The sequence below is a fragment of the Fusarium subglutinans genome, assembly GCF_013396075.1.
Source record: "Fusarium subglutinans strain NRRL 66333 chromosome Unknown NRRL66333_c0000268, whole genome shotgun sequence".
Taxonomy (NCBI): domain Eukaryota; kingdom Fungi; phylum Ascomycota; class Sordariomycetes; order Hypocreales; family Nectriaceae; genus Fusarium; species Fusarium subglutinans.
The window spans coordinates 673-18,948 of NW_023502331.1; the positions used below are offsets into that span (position 1 = coordinate 673).

Sequence of the window (18,276 nt, forward strand, 5' to 3'; positions counted from 1 at the left end):
TCCGGGACCTTCTGGAGAGGAGTACATAATAGTATCGGAGGGAATGCATAAATAGAAGAGTCCTTGTTTTTACAGGACTTACACGTTCAGGCGGTCAGTCTTACTCTTTCTGATGATGCAGTGAGACTGCCTTTTTGTTAGACCTGTTTAGTAGAGATGCACAATGTCGTCACTGTCCTCTCTGTGCATGCAGTACACGGCTGAGGCTGGGCTTAATTCACCGATCTACCAAATCACAGCCGTTTTTGTGAATCAACCATGCCGTGTGACCATTACGTCGAAATGTCCGGTCTCAACAAAGAAGCATAATCCCAATTCAGCACTAGCGGGGCGGTCGATACCCGGGTAGGGCCATGATCAGCCCCTGGCTCATCTAATAATAACCCACCCGCCCTGTGAATACGAGCTAAGCATAATTCTTAATACAAAACCCCATGCCATAATAACATGATGCACAGAGCAGTCGGATGTTTCGGCATGCAATCCATGAAATCCACTGCAGTGCTGGGCAGGATTTCCTTGCATGTATTTGCTGATCTCAACAGCCCCGCAGGAATATCACGAGGCCAGAGTTTCTCCGGACAAGACGATGGATCATACTTCGTATAGGTGATATTAGGGCGCAGCTAGTGCACCGTACTTCGTATCCTATTCCAGAAGCCCAGAGGTCAGATCCCAATTCTCACATAATATAAAGGCATATATTTACCCAGCTCCAATTCACTTTTACTATCACATCTCATCACTCACCCTCAATCTTCTCCATCACAGCCCCTCACATCTCAAACCTTCTCATTCCCAACTCTAAACCGTCACCATGAAGTTCGCTGCTTTCACCGCCCTCGCCGCCGTCTTCGGCTCTGCCGCTGCTGCCAACAAGGCCAATGTCATCAACGACTGCACCAACACCATCTACGTCCAGTCTTTCCCCTACGGCGGCGGCGCTCCCGGCCCCTTGACCACCGTCAAGCCCGGCCAGCGATTCTCCGAGGATCTCCGTGCGTCTGGCTCTACCATAAAGATCGCCACCACCCGAACTCTCACCAAGCCGCTCTTCTTCGGCTACTCTTCCGAGTCTCAGCCCAACAACGTTTACTGTATGTTTCCCTGCTGCCTTGACCCAAGGACACCACTGACATTGCTCTTCAGACGAGTTCAGCACTGAGTACGGCAACCCCTTCGCTGACAAGCACAACATCTTGAGCCCTGGTGAGGGTTGCGAGAAGTTCGACTGCAAGGCCAACGATGCCAAGTGCTACAGCACCCCCAGCATGAAGAAGGTCTACGGCTGCCCCAGCCCCGTCAACCTGTACGCTAAGGTCTGCGCTAAGTAAATTGGCAGCCTTGCCATCAGCTTTGCTTCCAGTGGCATTGAATAAGACCAGGTCAATAGATATCGGCCTGGTTTCATGGATCAATCCGCTGGGTTAATACTTCTTCGTTATATATATTATTTAGCGGCTTCATAGTCCTTTAGATAGAGTACTTCCCTTAAATCGGAATACTAATATATATTAGTATTTTTAACTAGCCTTACACTTAGTTGTCCTTGCTATTGCTATTAATTACTACCTACATAGCTATAATATAACCTGTAACACTTTCTAAACTAATTAGTTTATAAATTTAAAATAAAAAACCGTAACTTATTTTATATAATAATATATATAGTATGGAGGGAACGTGAGTATCTTAAGTCTCGTGACGCTAAATTGTGTATGCCTTTAACTTACTTATAATATAATCTTCTAAATAGTTTTAGTCCTGAACTAGCTAAAAACCTCCACTTTATTAGCTTTCTTAACATATCTTTTAAAAATCTTAAGTTCGAGAATGTATTCTGTCAGGAGATAAAGAAGAGGATACAAGCAGCTGCATCACGGCTAGAAAAAGTTTCTCAACTAACGGAACGGCTATAAGCTGTAATCTCCAGGATTAATTATATGTAGAATTAATACTAAGAGGCTCTTGTGACGAACTATACTGTATGCAATTTATTCTATAGAATAGTACATAGAGTATTTGCTATAGTTAAGATATTATGGATTACTGGGTATCGGGATTGTATAGCCTTACGAATGGATATTGTGATAGAGAGGTCTGTATATCGAGCATAGTGATGAGCAGCTATCGAGCATCTCTATTTAACAGGAAATTATTCAAGTATGGTCCGAGAGTAGGGGACTGGCTACAAGACCTATAGTTCAAGATAGAGACAGCAAATCGCTGCTAGGTTATCGTCCAATCAGGGCTGTAGCTCCGTATAACAAAGATCTTGATGCAATTATGACATGATCATGATTGAGTAACGCTCGGTATCCTACTACGTAATGCCATGATTATCAAGTCATGACAACCACAAGAACCATGAGCGACATATGAGCATATTGGCCTGAGCTTGGACACCCTGCAAAAATATACGCTTTTATTGGCTAGCATTGGTTCACTGTGTTGGCTTGATGTCTCATTGTCAATTGAGACGTGATAAGCTTTAAGTATCAATCAATCAAGCGGCTAGCGTGGCATTGTCATTTCCAGCGCCTGCAAGCATCAATTATGCTTGATAATGCGGACCCTTGTGATGAGAACACAGCTGCAGATCAATTGATCTTGGCTCAATTAGAGTTGCAAACAAGCTCTTGATGACCATGCACGGAATTGATGACAGCAGATGAGGGCTTCCGCAATTGTCTCATCAGGTAATTGGTATACGCTCAGCGCAATGACAGAGCAAGATGAGACATTGAAGCTGAGTTCCGCAGCTGAAAGCTTATCGCGGCGCACCTTGGGTATTCAGCCTATTAAGAAGATTAGACTGGCCGAACTCGGGACCTTATCGCGCGACAAAGTAACTATATCAGCAGTCCATGCATGCTGTTGATGGAAGCAGACCGACGGCAGATCCTCCATGCTTTACCCCCTCAACACCAAAATTTTACTTCTGTGCAGACGAAGCCGCATTTAGACGACTGTAACGGCGGTGTCAAGCAATTGGGCTGTCGTGGAAGTCAGCTGGTGCCTTCTGAGCTGTCAGTCGCCGGCAGGCTACCGTTTAATGGCATAGCGGCGGGTGATACTCCGGGAAGCGATGCATATTTCTGTAACATCCATATTCTAGAAAAGGTCCAGAACACAAAAGATCAGGTTCGTTATCTAGAAGCAATTGAAATGCCGTGCCATGGACACGCGCTGTTGGTTGGAACCAGAGATAGCAGAGCAAAAAACACCCCGCAACCGGCTGCGATTTACCGATGCCGAACCAGGTTGCGTCACCCGATACGGGGGACCCAAAACATGGCGATGGGCACGGACACAAAAGTCCGGTATCTCTGAGCGAGATGCGGAGGTCCAAAGACAAGATGAGATGCGGGGTGCGATAACCTAGAACGCGATAGGAAATTGTAATACAAGTACCGCGGATGGCTTCAACCAGCTGATGCGTCGCTGCGACATTGCACCGATACAAGAGGGGAATGTGACCCGGGGTTGACGGCGTAGAACCGTTCAAGCGCGGAAGCAAACTCCATGGTCCACTTGATCTGCGCCCAATCCCGTCAATGGCATTTGTCGCTGGCACCAGAGACTTAGTCCTTATCACCGATCACATGACCGGTTGCTTAGCGGGATGCCCGTTTATCTTGCAATCATTCGATCGTTGTTTGGGCCAAAGTGGCGTCGACCATGGGAACAGAATGTGCGGCCGGGTCTAGATCAATGACACGCAGCAAATATATAGATTGACATGTTCCCCTTCCCAGCAGTTGATCGGTAAACATCCATCAACTCCACGGTACTCTGACCTCCCAGCCAGCAATATGTTGACTCTCGGCACACTCATCTTCTTCGCCGTAGCGGCTGCCATCGCCCTCGTCGTGAAGACACTATCTAAACCGCAAAAGGAAAACCTTATTTCAAGAGCCATCCCCGCTGCTGCACCCCTCACTCAACCCCTCCCCTCAACATGGTACAAGTCAGACGACATCTACGAACTTGAGCGAAGAGCCATCTTCTCAAAGAAATGGATCCTGCTCACTCACAAGATGCGCTTCGACCAGACTGGCGCCTGGGTCCGTTACGCTGAAGCTGGTTTCGACTTCTTCCTCATCCGAAATGCAGAGGGTACCATCAGGGGCTTTCACAACATCTGCCGACATCGCGCTTTTCCCGTCGTTGTCAAGGATAATGGCCAGAACAACGTCCTGTCCTGCAAGTATCACGGCTGGTCCTACGGCATGAACGGTCAGCTTGCCAAGGCTCCCCTGTATCAGGATCTCCCTGGTTTTGATCGCTCCAAGAACGGTCTCTTCCCTCTTCACACTCACATCGATGCCAAGGGCTTTGTCTGGATCAACATGGACGCCAAGGTTGTGCCTGAGAACCCATGGAGTGAGGAGCTCAGCCAGACAGCGAACCACGGATCTTTCAACTTTGAGGACTACAAATTTGACCACGTTAAGCAAGATACCAGCAGCTTCAACTGGAAGACGTTGGCCGACAAGTCTTGCACTGGTAGCAACATCGATAACTTTGAGAACGCCGCTGAGAAGAAATCTGTTGTCAACGACTTCTTCTTCCCCAACGCCTCCATGACCCTCTCGTAAGTTCCCCACCAACTAAGTTGCAACGAGCAATGACTAACTGATCCAGTCCTCATTTCTTCTTCCTTTTGCGATGCGTCCCTACATCAGCCACAAAGTCCCAGCTACAATATGAAGTCTACCGCCACAAGAATGCCAGCGAGTCCGACTTCAAGAAGGTCGAGGAGATTCTCCAGCAAACAGCCAGCGAGCAAGAAGCCCCTGCCGAGAAGAACCTCCGCGCCGGCGTCCTCGTTGACCAAACTCCTCTTCAGTTCCAGAACCAAGTGTATCAACTAGTCGAGCACCACCGCAAGCTCGAAGGTGTCGCTGGTCGTGAAATTCGACCCGCTCAGCAGATTCTTGACAAGTCTGCTACCAAGACTGAGCAAGACGAGAGTCTCTACTCTTCCTGCTCTGGGCTCTCATGTGGTAAAATAGCCAAGGATCTTGCTTGGTAATCGTGGAGTTTGTAAAATAGAATTGGCGTATAGATGGAGTGGTTCTTGCATATAAGGTTACAGACGGTATAGAGAGAAGATTTATATCGGCAGCGTCTTGTAAATGGGTTCTTAGTTTAATAGCATAGTTATGACAATAATGCATAGCTCGATGAAGTATTCATCATGTCCTTCTATCTCTTCTTCTCGTGGCAGTCCTCCTGGCTGACGCAAACAGCGCCAACCTCACATGTTCTAAGTTGCGAGCTAGACCTTTTGTTTGAGGTTGGACCTATCGCTGAAGACTTATACAACCGCATACCGCTACAAGGTTCGGCTGATGACTATGTATCTATGTAGTCTTTTCCAGTACAAAACCTTTGCAGGCCCAGCACGCAACAACAAAATCCCTCTTCCCCGTCTGCATCTCGCCCGAGAACTCCAGCTTATCATCTCTCTCAACCGCAACAATCGTTCCATACTCATCAATCCACTGTGTGACCTCAGTCGAGCTCTGCTGCGCCGTCAACAGAAAATTCTTCTTCCAATCATCACAATCGCGGTATCCGCGCTTATGCATGAGGGCCTGCATTAACCCTGTCCTCTTCGATCTTGGTCAAGGCGCGCTTGATGGGAATCATATGGTAGAACCTGCATACCCGGCCAGATTTCTCCATTGCGATGTTTCCCTGGATGGTACCTCTCTTTTGGCCCCTGATAACAATGAGTGGCGTGGGGCCGAGACCAGCGGCGAAACTGAAAGGGATGTTCATCTTTTCGCCAGAGTAGAGTGTCAGATCATCATCGTATCTGATGAAAGCGTCGTTTCCTGTAGCCTCACCCAGGCGACGAACTTCGCTGGGCAGAAGTCGGCAGATTCGCAGCTGCCATGGATTTCCGGCTTGAGTATTACGACTAGAGATGTGATATGTTGGCGTGGCAGGACTGGTTTCTGTTTCGTATACATATCGGCCCTGAATGTTGAAGGACTGTTTGGTTGGAGAAATGGATGCCTGAGAGAAGAGAGGCGCCTCTAGTCGGAGTGACAATGCATTGCGAGGAGCTTCTCAGGAAGAACTTGACTCGACAAGACTGGTCTGACTCATTTTGGAAGAGATTGTTCTATGTAAAAACTTGGTTAAATTTTGAAATAGGCAGATGAGTTTATTGAACTGACTTTGATAAACAAATGTTAATGTTTTATATTAACAATACGCCCGTAATACGAAAACGTTCGAGTGCTGCACTGTAGCCAGGCGTTGGAGATATCTTAACCATGCTGACTCGAGCCACACTGGACAAACAGCTATCCGCTTTGGGCAGGACGATTGGTTCAGCTCGAGAAATGCCTCAAGCTGACAGTAATCGCACATGTTTCAAACCAATATGCGCCATTAAAGAAAAGATTCAATTGGCTAGCGCGGATGCGACGGCAATAAACTGATCCTTCGTGACCTCATATCTGCAAAAATATCACCGCCTCTACTCCAGACCTTTGATTGCCAAGACTTATCTTATATTCTCGGGACCGAAGCTAAACGGTAAAATGCGGTAAAGAAGATAATATTAGACCATTGTGGATAGATGTCTTGCTCACATTTGACAGTGAGGAACAAGTCCTACGTATTATAACCTCACTGTCAGTCACCTCCGAAGGTGTAAGAGCATCATACAAGGCCTAAAAGTGGTGTCAGCTAGCTATTTAGCTGAGATCTAGAGCGACGACTTGGCGACTCTATCCTGCGCAGTAAGGACTCTTTCTTCGAATCCACTCTCCATATCGCCAAAGCACAATTGGCGCTACAAGACAGATCAAGATGGCTGTACTCGCGAGTAGGCCATTTCCCCACGCGATCCCAAGACTTTGATACATAGCAGGCGCAAACAGAGGAAAGCTAAAGCCGGCCATAGTACGGACAAAAGCAGCTGCTCCCGTCGCACTGGCGGCATATCGCTCATAGGAGTCAATGATGTACGTCTGGGCACATTGGAACGACAGAATCAGTCCCGCAGAAAAGATTGCTGTCCCGACGTTTGGGATAACCCAGTGAAGTTTCAGATGTGCCGAGACCCCGTATAGAATGAGACCTGCTGGCGTGACAAGAGCGGTTGGGAACATCAGGGGTACGCGAAATTCAGGGCGCCCAGGGTGGTTATACCGAGTCTTGAGCATTGCATAAACCTCCAGAGTGTTATTACAAGATCATAGGATGAGACGGGGTCAAGTACCTTGTCAATCAGGGGGCCAGACACCTGAAGCCCAATGACAAATCCAATACCAAGAGAGACATAGTTTAAACTGGCACGGCCAGGCTCTTGCTTATATTGCTGTTCCCAGACCATAGGGAAGGAAGAAAAACTTGCGATGGGTAAGTCGCTGACAGACGGATGCACGCCAAGAGTTCATACTCACACTAGATACATTAGACCATATAGATACGCCCTGTATAAGGCTGTGATCTGGATGGCTGGCTGGGTAAACAGCATCTTGAATGGCCTTTTCAAGTTGGTCAAAAGTAAAGAAACAAAAGACAGATCTCTCTGTTCAAACTCGGTACGGAGAAGTCCGTTGCCAGTTACCCTACGAAGCCTCTTGGCCTTGACCTTAAGGATCTTAGGCGGGTAAGTCTCTTGCAAGAACAGGAACGCAAGGATCTGGACCACAGCATCAGTTATGGAGACTACCCAGAAGATCCAGCGCCAGCTGAGATGTTGGGTGAGGTATCCAGCAGCTGGAAAGTTGTTAGTTTGAAGTACTTGTCGTTATTCGAGATGCCTTACCTATGGGTCCGACAGCAGGTCCCAAGAATGGGGCAAGACTGTAGATAGCCGTCGCAGTTCCTCGTTCCTCTTTTCTCCAGCAGTCGCTCAGCACACCACCACCAAGCTGCGCCCAAGATTAGTACTTAACAATAAGTGACAGAGGATTGGTAACCATACCGCCTGGGGTGCACTCCCACCAAGACCGCTCAAGAAACGAAAGACAAGCATCTGTTCCTTAGTTTTCGAGAATCCACATACAGTGTTGAAGATCAGATAGAACATGTTAGCAGCCTGAAGAACAACAACTCTTCCAAACATCTCTGACAGGGGAGCGAGCAAGAATGGGCCAAGGGCATAAGCCAAAAGAAAGATGGACATGAGAAGATATGTCTCAAAGTCAGATGAGATCTGAAACTCTTTGGCCAGATCTGCCAAGGCTGGTGCTAACATGGTTGAAGAAACGGGGGAGATGAAGGTGAAACATGAGACGAGAATTGTGCAGAGCCATTTCTTGCGGTTGGTCCAGTTTTGTGGATTAGAGGGATCATTGGGACCATCCCAGGTTACCTGACCATCTGTCAATTGTTGTGGTGGCTAAAAGGTGCAGGGACAGGCAAATAATGATTGAGATAAGGCCAACCTACCAGGTTCGGATCCTCATCTTGAGGCAAAAGAAGGGGTTGTGGGATTGGATGGCGCTCTAAATCTTCAGATGACTTTGCACATCGGTCTGACTGGCTCGCAACATCCGGGTCTTCCGCAAGAGACGCCAGTGGCCTTGGACGACTTGAACAGTTCGAGTCATAGCTTATGTCGTGGTCAAGGTCACGTATCAGCCAAGGGTAATTCTCACGCGACTTCTCATAGTTGACCAAATCTTCGAGCATGGGGCTCCAAGACCTCCAGAGAGAGGATCGAGAGCCAGCTCTTGAGAGTGCTGGAGTGTTGGTTCTACTCATTGCTTACGGGATAATAGCGAATGGGGCAGTGAAAAAAGAAACGAACGTTGTCTGGGGTAGGTGTATAGACCACAAACAGTAGTGATGGAACCAGAGAATGGGTAAGCGAGTGTATTTGATCTGTTGAATGTTTTTCTGGAAGAGCTAAGGTGCCCGAATATATATCTTCATATCTTTCCCAGATCTTCGACCAGGACAAGAGGTTGTGTCTTGGCCATGTTTAGTAACCAAAGCTAAAGTCTACATAGATAATGACACAGCCTGCATAAATCAAAAGAACAAATCGCCAGAACCGCGCCATACCACAGCATCCTGCTGGCCGTAAAAGATACTGGTGACTACACAGCCTGACTGCGTCACTGAGACTACTGCTCCAGACACTACACCGCTAGGCGTCTTTTCAGAATTGCTCGTATCGCTGATTGAGTGATTATAGTGAGTGACACTTGTTTCAGCTGTTGATTGTCTATGGTCGTCATTGGGGTGGCTTAGGAGTTTCGTTTTGACTTAGCTTGGTTGGTTTGCTGCCATCTCATTTGCTCAAGCAGCATCGCCAAGACCTGAAGTTGGAAATGGTATCGCGCATCATTACGCCACGAGATTCGGGATATTTCAAGATGCCGAGTTAATCACCTGTGGCTCCTGGGCATCGGTAAGGCCCTAACTATGAAGTGAAGTTTGCGCACGGGAGCGAAGCGACAGTTTCAGCAATATTGACTTCTCGTTGACTTTAGGGCTCACAAGCTATATCTTCAAAGCATATTGTGCAAACTTATGAACGGAAAATAAGCTTCTGTGAACTCCCTGCCGCCAAAGATGTGCTCCAATGGCTTTTCTATAAATATGCCTCTTATGCATGGCGTGTCTCTCATTGATTGGCAGAAGCATGATTCACGAAACTTAGATAAGGGCCAAGCAATGACGGCTCCAGTAGCACGCAACCTTGATGACGATTAACTCGGCATTGCCCCAGTCAAGCCACGAAACTTCGAATTAAGCTTAAATTTTATCCCTGCACTGTGACATGCCAAACTCATAAGCGAGCTGCCCAGTGATGATCTCCTCAGCCCTGTGATGAATGACGCGTCCCTTATCTCGACTCGCCTGATTGATCTCTGAGGCAAATCACCCTCTCAATGCATTCTATTTATGCCATGTGGCTTGGGTGGTCGCGTGACGCAAGCGCATTCCAGAAATGATGATCTGGGTGATGCTCGTTTCAAGACAGAGTGGCAGACGACCTGTTGCTATTCTGAGGCTTGTCTCTGCTGTGATGCAGGCTAGTGCGTATTTCTTGCCGAGGCGGAGTGGGAAGATGGGACGATTCACTAAATGAGATGCGGTCAATTGGCAACCGAAACATGGCGATAGATAGTGAAGCATTGCTGTATATAACTATGCCATATCCGGGCAGAGGATGAAGCAATTCACAATACTCAATAGCCTCATCTTCACATTCGCTTCAAATACCATTAGCTGAAAAGCTTACATTCGCTACAACAAGCTTATCGTTTTATCTTATCGATCCCTGTCCTTCATAGTCTTTGTGGCTACGTGCTCAAGTCCTTTCACTCGAACAGAATGACAATGGGCTCCACTGTCGCTACACCGAGTATGAGAGTCCTTGTCTGTCCATCTGGCTTCAAGGGCAGCCTTCAGCCCAGTGAGGCTGCAGACTGTATCGAAGCCGGCATCCTCGCTGTTGAACCTAACGCCTCCATCCGCAAGGTTCCATTGGTTGACGGGGGTGAAGGTTTCACCGAGGCCATTGTCACAGCTACAGGCGGTTCAATGCACCGCGTAGACGTGGTTGGACCCGTAGGAGACCAAGTCACGTCATTCTTTGGTCTCCTCGGCCGCAGACAAGATGCGCCAACCACGGCCGTCCTTGAAATGGCTGCTGCTGCCGGCCTGAGCTTAGTGCCGCCCAACAGTCGCAATCCAGGCAAGACAACAACCTTTGGTGTTGGCCAGCTGATCCTTGCTGCCCTTGATGCTGGAGCTACCCGCATTTTGGTTGGATGCGGTGACTCTGGGACGTGTGACGGTGGCGCGGGCATGCTTCAAGCCCTTGGTGCAAGACTGGTTGATGTCCAAGGACGCGTCCTCCCCTTGGCTGGTGGCGGCGAGTCACTCTTAGACCTTGGTTCAATCGACCTGAATGGAGTCGACGCGCGTGTCTTGAAAGCAAAAGTTGACGTCGCTGTGAATTGGCATAACGTGCTTTGCGGACCAGCTGGTGTGGCAAATGTCTTTGGTCCCCAGAAAGGATCAACCCCAGAGCAGGCCGCTCGCCTTAGTCTCGCCATGGAAAAATTGGCAAATGTTGCTACTGACATTCTTTGCGACAAAACCGTCCAAAGTGCTCCGGGAGGCGGTGCCTCAGGTGGTCTTGGAACGGGCTTGCGCTTGGTAGGAGCTACACTCAGACCCAGATACGAGGTCATCATGCAGTACATCAACTTGCACAGTATCTTTGACGACTGCGACCTTGTACTTACTGCAGAGGGAGGCATCGACGATCAGACTCCAAGGGGAAAGATCCCCGCAGAAGTGGCCAGACTAGCAAAGAAACATGGACTTCCTGTGATTGCCATCGCTGGTACCATTGGCCAGGGCGCCAGAGTGAACTATGATATCGGGATTGATGCTTTTACATGCATTATTCAACGCCCAATGAGTCTCGACGATGCGGTTCTGGAAGCGGAGAAATTAACCCGGGAGAGTGCTGAGACTGTTATGAGAATTGTTATGGTTGGGCGGATGATAGGCAGGTCCACTTGACGAGACATGTGTTATCTACTTCTGTTTATGATTTGGCTTCATTATACTGAATTCTTGAGCGACTCCGCAACGGAACTCTATTGCTCAAACTCTCTACCTGTCCATGTGATATGCATGTTGCTTATACTAGTAGCCATTACCTCGATCTCAAACCCTGTAGGAGAACGTGGAAGAGAATTTGCATGAAACGTAGTAATTGGTTAACTACTACGGTAGAATGCTTCTATTCGTAACTGAGATCTGTGGCTTAACCCTAGAGCCTAGACTCAACCAAGAGAAGTTAGCCCTTTCAGTCCAGGAAGTTGTTATAAGAGGGTGTGTTTACAGGAGGTACAGCAGAGCTGATGTATATAATACTTAGAACGCTAGAGATAAGCTGAGGTTCTTATGAAAATGTAATAAAAGTCTAAGAGGAGAACTTTAAATTCTCAGATATAGAAAAGCATAAATAACTGCGTCCCCCCTGATTATCCGTTCTCTTTCCTTTTCCTCACTAACAAACTCTACAACTTTCCCTTGAAAAAACACCAACACACAACTATCTCACTCATCTTTTACGATACCATCATCTGTCAACATGTGCTGCGGCGGCTTCAGCAGGGGCGGAGGTGGCGGAGGTGGCGGCGGCCGGGAATCTCCCTCCGTCAATAGTCTCGCTGCTGCCCGAGCTTCAGGTTCTACTCAGGGGTGGCACAAGAAACCATCCCGGCGCAAAAGCCAAAGGCTCAAAAGCATCAAGGTGGAAGCAAAGACAAGTGAGTTCAAACAGGCTCGTGACAAAGGTTTCGATCAAAGTTTCTTTGGAGCGTCAAACGGCGTCCGGAAGGGAAAGTCCAAGCAAAGAGCCAGCCGGGGCAGTGACACGAGCAGGCATGCCATGAATGGCTCAACCAGTTCCTGGTGATAGGTTAGTGCGAGGACTTTCAGAATGAGCTTTGAGTTGAGTATACTGGCTGACACCTTTAGTCTAGATTCAACGTTGCCTCACCTCACGGCGAAAACACCGGCACATTTCTTGTCTGGGGCCTGAGCCATTGCTAGGACTTTACGGCTTGGTATACGGGATGAAGTGATGGAAATCTGATCTTCGACTGTGGAGGGGATAATTAGTTCGGAGAGGGCTACTTTCTTTGTTTTTCTTGGTGTTATTTGCCTTTGTGCCCTAGGTGCTGAGATCTATTTTAACCTCTCAAACCTATCACAGTGTTTGACAACGATTGCTTGAATGCTGAATCTGGAGTGGGAATTTACAGTTTTGAAGATGGAGTGTTTGCGTTTCTCCTTAGTTCAGGACACGAAAGGCAGAGATATAATTAAATCTCTTATCTTTAATACAATTCTGTAAGGATATATTATTTATGCCATATGTTTTGTGGACCAGCTTTCCTACTTGACACATAAACCTTGTCCTCGTTAGGAAACACAACGAGAGCGTCTGGAGCCTGAATCACAGTGGCTTCCACCTGCAGCGGCTTTACAAGCATGCCTGACCTCCACTCGAGAGAAACAAGCCAACCTCCAATGGCCCTGACATGAGTCAACTTCCCATCAGCCCAAGACGACGGTAAGCTCGGAAGCAGATGTATCACGACGACCTGTCTTGACGGCTCAGACCTTAGCGTAGATTGGACCAGGCATTCCAAGATCCCAGCACATCCCCCAAAGTTTCCGTCAATCTGGAATGGAGGATGATTATCTAACATGTTTGGCAATGTTGATGTTTTCAACAACAGATCCATATGGTTTTCACAACCTTCTGAGTCTCGGAGACGAGCGTGGAGGTTCAGTAGCCATGCCCTGCTCCAGCCTGTATGACCTCCTCCGTGCTCTGCTCTCCTTGCAAGAACCCTCTTCGCGGCCTTGATCAGGAGCGGCGACGAGTCCATGCTGATAGAGTCGTCGGGGTATAGTCCAAAGAGATGCGACACATGTCGGTGTCCTGGCTCAGCTTCTTTGTGGTTCTTCAGCCCCCATTCTTGTATGAGTCCATCTTTGTTCAGCGATATGGGCGGTAGTTTATCGAGGACTGCGACGACATCGTTTCTCCGGGGATGATCTGGGTCAAGGATACTGGTGCTCCAAAGAAAACTCTGAAACGCAATGCGTACAATTGTCATATCAATCACAGACCCTTCACAGAAGATTCCTGTCTCTCCTGACTGAGACACAAAGCTGTTTTCTGGGGACAAAGATGGATTGGTTACCAAGTATCTGCCGCAAGCAGATGGTATTAGAAAGTCAAGAAGGAACTGGACGCAGCCCTCGAGGATTGGAGCGATGCGACAGTGTAGCGTGGGCTCGTACTGATATATGAGCATCCTGACAACATCAGTACACAGCCAAGCTCCTCCGAGTGGCCAGATAGTAGCAGGCATCCACCGATCCTGAGGGTCTGTATCAGCCCATATGTCAGTGTTGTGATGGGCGCACCATCCCTTGCAGTTGTACATCATCTTGGCTGTTCTCTTGCCTCTTTCCGCCATGCGTTCGAGCAGGCTGATGAGTGGTATAGCACACTGGATGAGACTGCATGGGATGGCTGGCCAGTAGTTCATTTGGAGGTTGATGTTGATGGTGAATTTAGATCCCCACGGCGGTGAAAACGATGGGTTCCATATTCCTTGTAATGTTGCCGGCAGAGCTTTTTCGGAGTTTCGACTTGACGAAATAAGCAGATACCGTCCATAGTTGTGATAAAGTGCCACCAGACCCGGGTCTCTGTTGCTGACGATTCTCTTGTTTGTTGGCAGATGGTTCGCGTCAGGGAATAACCGAAGGGACATGCGGCCAAAAAGGTTGGTGTAGTCGCACCGATGGCGGCGTACGAGAGTTTCCCAAGGCCTCCGAAGAGCATCATCAACATTCAGAAGAGCCGATCTTTCGGGGTCCTCTTTTCTGAACGTGGTATGCGCCCCGATGGCAATAACACATTTTGTCGCATCAACAATCAGGCAATTTCCAACCGCCTTGACAGTCCCATCGCTAGGTTCGCAGGAAACTCCAAGGGCGAGAGATAAGCGATTGCTGTTTGCGCCACCAGGTGTTGCGTTGAGAATAATCCGTGAGTCTTGCGCGAAGATGCCGTCTAGGTACTCGTTTGTCTCTCCCTCATTCTCGCTCTGTCGGTTCAAACGTAAAATGAAACGGCTCTTTTCGGATGCTTGGACTTGGATGGCAAGTACACTGTCAGGAAAGCTGGCAAGTATATCGCGACGATAAGATATACCGTTGCATTTATAACTGGTTGTGGCTTGAGAAGTGCTCAAGTCGAGACATCGTGTGTAATCGGTCACCTTACTCTCTTCGTGATCAAACTCAATCTTGCAGTGGCCCAATGGCTCATAGTGTCTCATGCTCGATGGCGTAGCAAAGAAGGCCTCTTTAACAAGATCTTCTGCCTCTTTGTGCTTCTCATCTCTGATCAGTTGCCTCAGAGCAGCTAGGTTCTGGTGCGCATCGCGTGGTGTTCTGTCCTGCGGGCCGCCATACCAAACAGAGTCCTCATTGAGTTGCAGCAGCTCGGTCGACGTTCGCCCGTATACCATAGCTCCCAGCCGCCCGTTACCAATAGGAAGAGCCTCAGACCACGAAGATGCGGGGGCGGCATAATGCAAGAGCATGCCTTTGTCTGTGTCACTTGACTCGCATTCGTCCATTGTGGATGATGGCTGGATATGCGCGCCGTTTTGCCGCGACGAATTCATGGCGCTTGATGGTAGAAAAGGCGCATGGGATGATGATGCTGGGGCTAGACTAATTGATGAGGGGAAGTTTGGTGAATCTCTTCTGTTTCTTGTTTGCCGAGCATGGCCGATTGATGATGGATTAGACCCGAAGAGGATGGTCAACCCCACAAACCCACGCGGACGGATCAACGGCCCATGGGGTAACGACAGACTCAGCGTTGCTATTGGAGGGATTATTATTTAAGTTGACAATTGTACCCACATGCCCCAGCGTCGAGAGTGGTTTAAAAAATGGAGGCAATTTAGCCGCTATCACATCACGTACATGCAGCATTAGGCCGTGATCAGAACCCACCAAAGAGAGGAAAGATAGTCCAGTGGTGGTGTGATCCCGAGTTTTTAGGATGCGGTCTACGCTATACCGCTTTGTCTACGGTTCTCGTGCCACACTCGACTCGGAATAAATGGACTAACTACCTAGATCGAAACAATCACGGCACAGCAGGCATTCAGTGGGCGTCATATAAAGATGATCTGAGGTCTAGCGATAGCATGTATGGGTTAATAGTATTGTGCTTCTGACTTCGTAAGAGCACCACGATCTACAGAATATAAATATGCCTATCCAGGCACGAAGAGCCTCTTTCGAGCGCCAGAACATCTACCAAGATGTCCAAGCTGATGCAAACAAATCAGGCGTTGCTGTCGAAGAGGTCGTCGCAGCACGAATCACCGAGGACCATCTGATCACCAAGTCTAGGGAAGCTCTATCCCTCAAGTCCAGAGCTGGCTTTCGCATCTTTCTCATCATGGTGACCATGGGATTTAACCAAGCTGCGTAAGGCTGCTGACTCATTAAACCTTTGACGAAGTTGTGTTGACAGTTGTGTAGATACGGTATCGACTGGGGCGTCATCAGCAGTATCAACTCCAACACCTATTGGCATGATTACTTTGGTTTCGAAAACAGCGGCTCGACACTTGGTGTCATCAACGCTCTCATGACCATTGGCAACTTTTGTGGCGCTCCATTCCTCAGTGTTGCTGATAAGATTGGCCGTCGCAGCGTCAACTTTCTCGGTTGCTTTCTCACCATCGTTGCTTCGCTCATTCAATGCTTCGCTCCGAATGTCAAGGTCTTTATGTTTGGCCGCTTTGTCCTTGGCTTTGGTACCGCGCTCTGCACGAGCTCGCAGTACATCGCAGAAGTTGCGCCTCCTCATATCCGTGGACAGTGAGTCTCTCCGATTTCAGTCTGAACTGCCAAATAACACGTTGAACAGCATCGTTGGAATCTTTGGTGCCTTCTTCCAGGTCGGCTCTCTTGCCATCGTCGTTATCATGATGGGATTTACTCACTGGGAAAGCAACTGGAGCTGGAGAGTAGCGTTTCTTATCCAAGCCATCTTCCCTTTCTTTGTGTGCGTCGCTAACTACTGGTGCTGCCCCGAATCACCGCGATACATGATCATGAAAGGCCAAAGAGAGAAGGCTCGCACCGTGATCTCCAAGTACTTTACGTCCTCCGAAGACCCTAATCACCCATTCGTGGAGACCCTGATAGCTCAGATTGATGAGTCCATCGAGACTTCGGCGGTTGGATTCCGTGCCGTATGGGACTTTAGAGTCTTCTTCACAAAGGCTGTCGGCTTTCGAACGTTTGTCCTTCTCCTCTACTCGATCTTCCAGCAATGGAATGGTAAGCCTTGAACGCCGACTCATATTGTACTCTCTGACTCGCCATAGGTGGTGGCATCATTGGTCTCTACATGGACCCAGCGCTCCAAACTATTGGAATCACCAAGAAGCTTGATGTCTTGGGCATTACACTAGGTCTCACTGCCACCTACTTTGTGTTCACTCTCTTTGGTGCATTCATTATCGAATATTTCCGCCGACGAACTCTGATTTTTGTTGGCTTGATATGCATCATAATTGCACAGACCGCTGTCACCATTATAAGTTGGCGGGTTAACGTGCAAGGAGACAGATACCTGTCCTATCTTACAGTGGTCTGGATCTACTGTTTCCAGGTCTGCAGTGCATCTTTTATAGCGACGATGCACAACTTGTACCCGGTAGAACTATTGTCTCTGCCTTTGAGAGCAAAGGGAATGGCACTATACACGATGTTCCAGGTTCGTTCTCACAATTGATCTTGAATCAAACACTAACAGTCACAGGGTGCTGCCGGCGTAGTCCACAATTACGGCATCTCAGTGGGTATCTCCAAGGTCGGATACAAGATTTGGGCCGTCTACATCGCCTACAACCTCATCCAGCTCATCGTGGCTTACTTTATCTTCCCCGAGACCGGAAAACTCAATCTGGAAGAGATTGACCACATTTTTGAAACCAAGAATACTAACCCCACCAAGCTGAGTGTCAAGATTGCAGACGCCAAATGGGCTTCTATCGAGGAGGAAAAGGGGCGGGCACGTAACAATTCCCCGGTGGCTTGACAAAGGTCGTGTGAGACGAATGATTGTATGCATTCAGTCAGAATAATCGCGCAACTTAAACATTTTTCTTGTCATATGGCAACAGTCAACGATTTGTGCCCCAAATGCTCTCCGAGTAACAGTCTATTAATACGCGTATACGCACCTCGAACGACTCATCACGCGAAGGCAGATCAAGTCTAGTAGCATGCGTTTCGAATGTTCTCCTTCCGTTTCCAGCTGTAGTCCCCTGTATGCAGAGATAGTGGACGATCTGCGCGGTGGATAAATGGGTAGACGGGCCGGTAAACACACACTACCTTGCCCTTGCACGCGGCTGAAGACATAATGTCTTTTCCCGCAACGGATGCTCTTGTAGATCTCTCCCATAATCCGAACTGGCATCAGTTCCGTGACTTGGATCAAGCTCCTCCTTCAGCAAGTGGCTCGTTGTAGATTTTCAACGTGCGTGAGACAATCATTTTGATTCGTGGGTAAATCACCTTTGCCTCAATTATGCAGCTTCCCAATAAATCAAGTTAATCATTCATCAGATAAAGGGTCTTTATTTTTAAATAGTGTCCACCCATTGCAGATGACTATTACTTGCCACTTTGCGAGTAGGT

General features: G+C 48.2%; 7 protein-coding genes across 7 annotated transcripts; 5 read left to right on the forward strand and 2 right to left on the reverse strand.

Annotated features, from left to right (window-relative positions):
- Positions 1-817: 817 nt before the first annotated feature.
- FSUBG_12429 (uncharacterized protein) lies at positions 818-1,334 on the forward strand (the record flags this gene model as incomplete). The annotated part of the gene is made up of 2 exons (XM_036677216.1): positions 818-1,097; positions 1,150-1,334. The coding sequence occupies 2 exons, from the start codon at positions 818-820 to the stop codon at positions 1,332-1,334; spliced, it is 465 nt and encodes a 154-aa protein (XP_036532076.1).
- A 2,481-nt stretch (positions 1,335-3,815) lies between these two features.
- On the forward strand, positions 3,816-5,038 carry FSUBG_12430 (choline monooxygenase; the record flags this gene model as incomplete). The annotated part of the gene is made up of 2 exons (XM_036677218.1): positions 3,816-4,597; positions 4,648-5,038. 2 exons carry the CDS (start codon positions 3,816-3,818, stop codon positions 5,036-5,038), a joined length of 1,173 nt encoding a protein of 390 aa, XP_036532077.1.
- Positions 5,039-5,589: 551 nt separating this feature from the next.
- On the reverse strand, positions 5,590-8,739 carry FSUBG_12431 (multidrug resistant protein; the record flags this gene model as incomplete). Its single annotated transcript, XM_036677219.1, has 8 exons — positions 5,590-5,969; positions 6,641-6,695; positions 6,822-7,199; positions 7,247-7,376; positions 7,431-7,749; positions 7,799-7,904; positions 7,958-8,374; positions 8,425-8,739. 8 exons carry the CDS (start codon positions 8,737-8,739, stop codon positions 5,590-5,592), a joined length of 2,100 nt encoding a protein of 699 aa, XP_036532078.1.
- Positions 8,740-10,326: 1,587 nt separating this feature from the next.
- Positions 10,327-11,523, forward strand: FSUBG_12432 (glycerate kinase; the record flags this gene model as incomplete). The annotated part of the gene is made up of 1 exon (XM_036677220.1): positions 10,327-11,523. The coding sequence occupies one exon, from the start codon at positions 10,327-10,329 to the stop codon at positions 11,521-11,523; it is 1,197 nt and encodes a 398-aa protein (XP_036532079.1).
- Positions 11,524-12,100: 577 nt separating this feature from the next.
- Positions 12,101-12,427, forward strand: FSUBG_12433 (uncharacterized protein; the record flags this gene model as incomplete). Its single annotated transcript, XM_036677221.1, has 1 exon — positions 12,101-12,427. The coding sequence occupies one exon, from the start codon at positions 12,101-12,103 to the stop codon at positions 12,425-12,427; it is 327 nt and encodes a 108-aa protein (XP_036532080.1).
- Positions 12,428-12,875: 448 nt separating this feature from the next.
- FSUBG_12434 (alpha-L-fucosidase 2) lies at positions 12,876-15,227 on the reverse strand (the record flags this gene model as incomplete). Its single annotated transcript, XM_036677222.1, has 1 exon — positions 12,876-15,227. The coding sequence occupies one exon, from the start codon at positions 15,225-15,227 to the stop codon at positions 12,876-12,878; it is 2,352 nt and encodes a 783-aa protein (XP_036532081.1).
- A 599-nt stretch (positions 15,228-15,826) lies between these two features.
- On the forward strand, positions 15,827-17,671 carry FSUBG_12435 (lactose permease; the record flags this gene model as incomplete). The annotated part of the gene is made up of 5 exons (XM_036677223.1): positions 15,827-16,047; positions 16,102-16,443; positions 16,493-16,908; positions 16,956-17,347; positions 17,393-17,671. The coding sequence occupies 5 exons, from the start codon at positions 15,827-15,829 to the stop codon at positions 17,669-17,671; spliced, it is 1,650 nt and encodes a 549-aa protein (XP_036532082.1).
- Between the last annotated feature and the right edge of the window lie 605 nt (positions 17,672-18,276).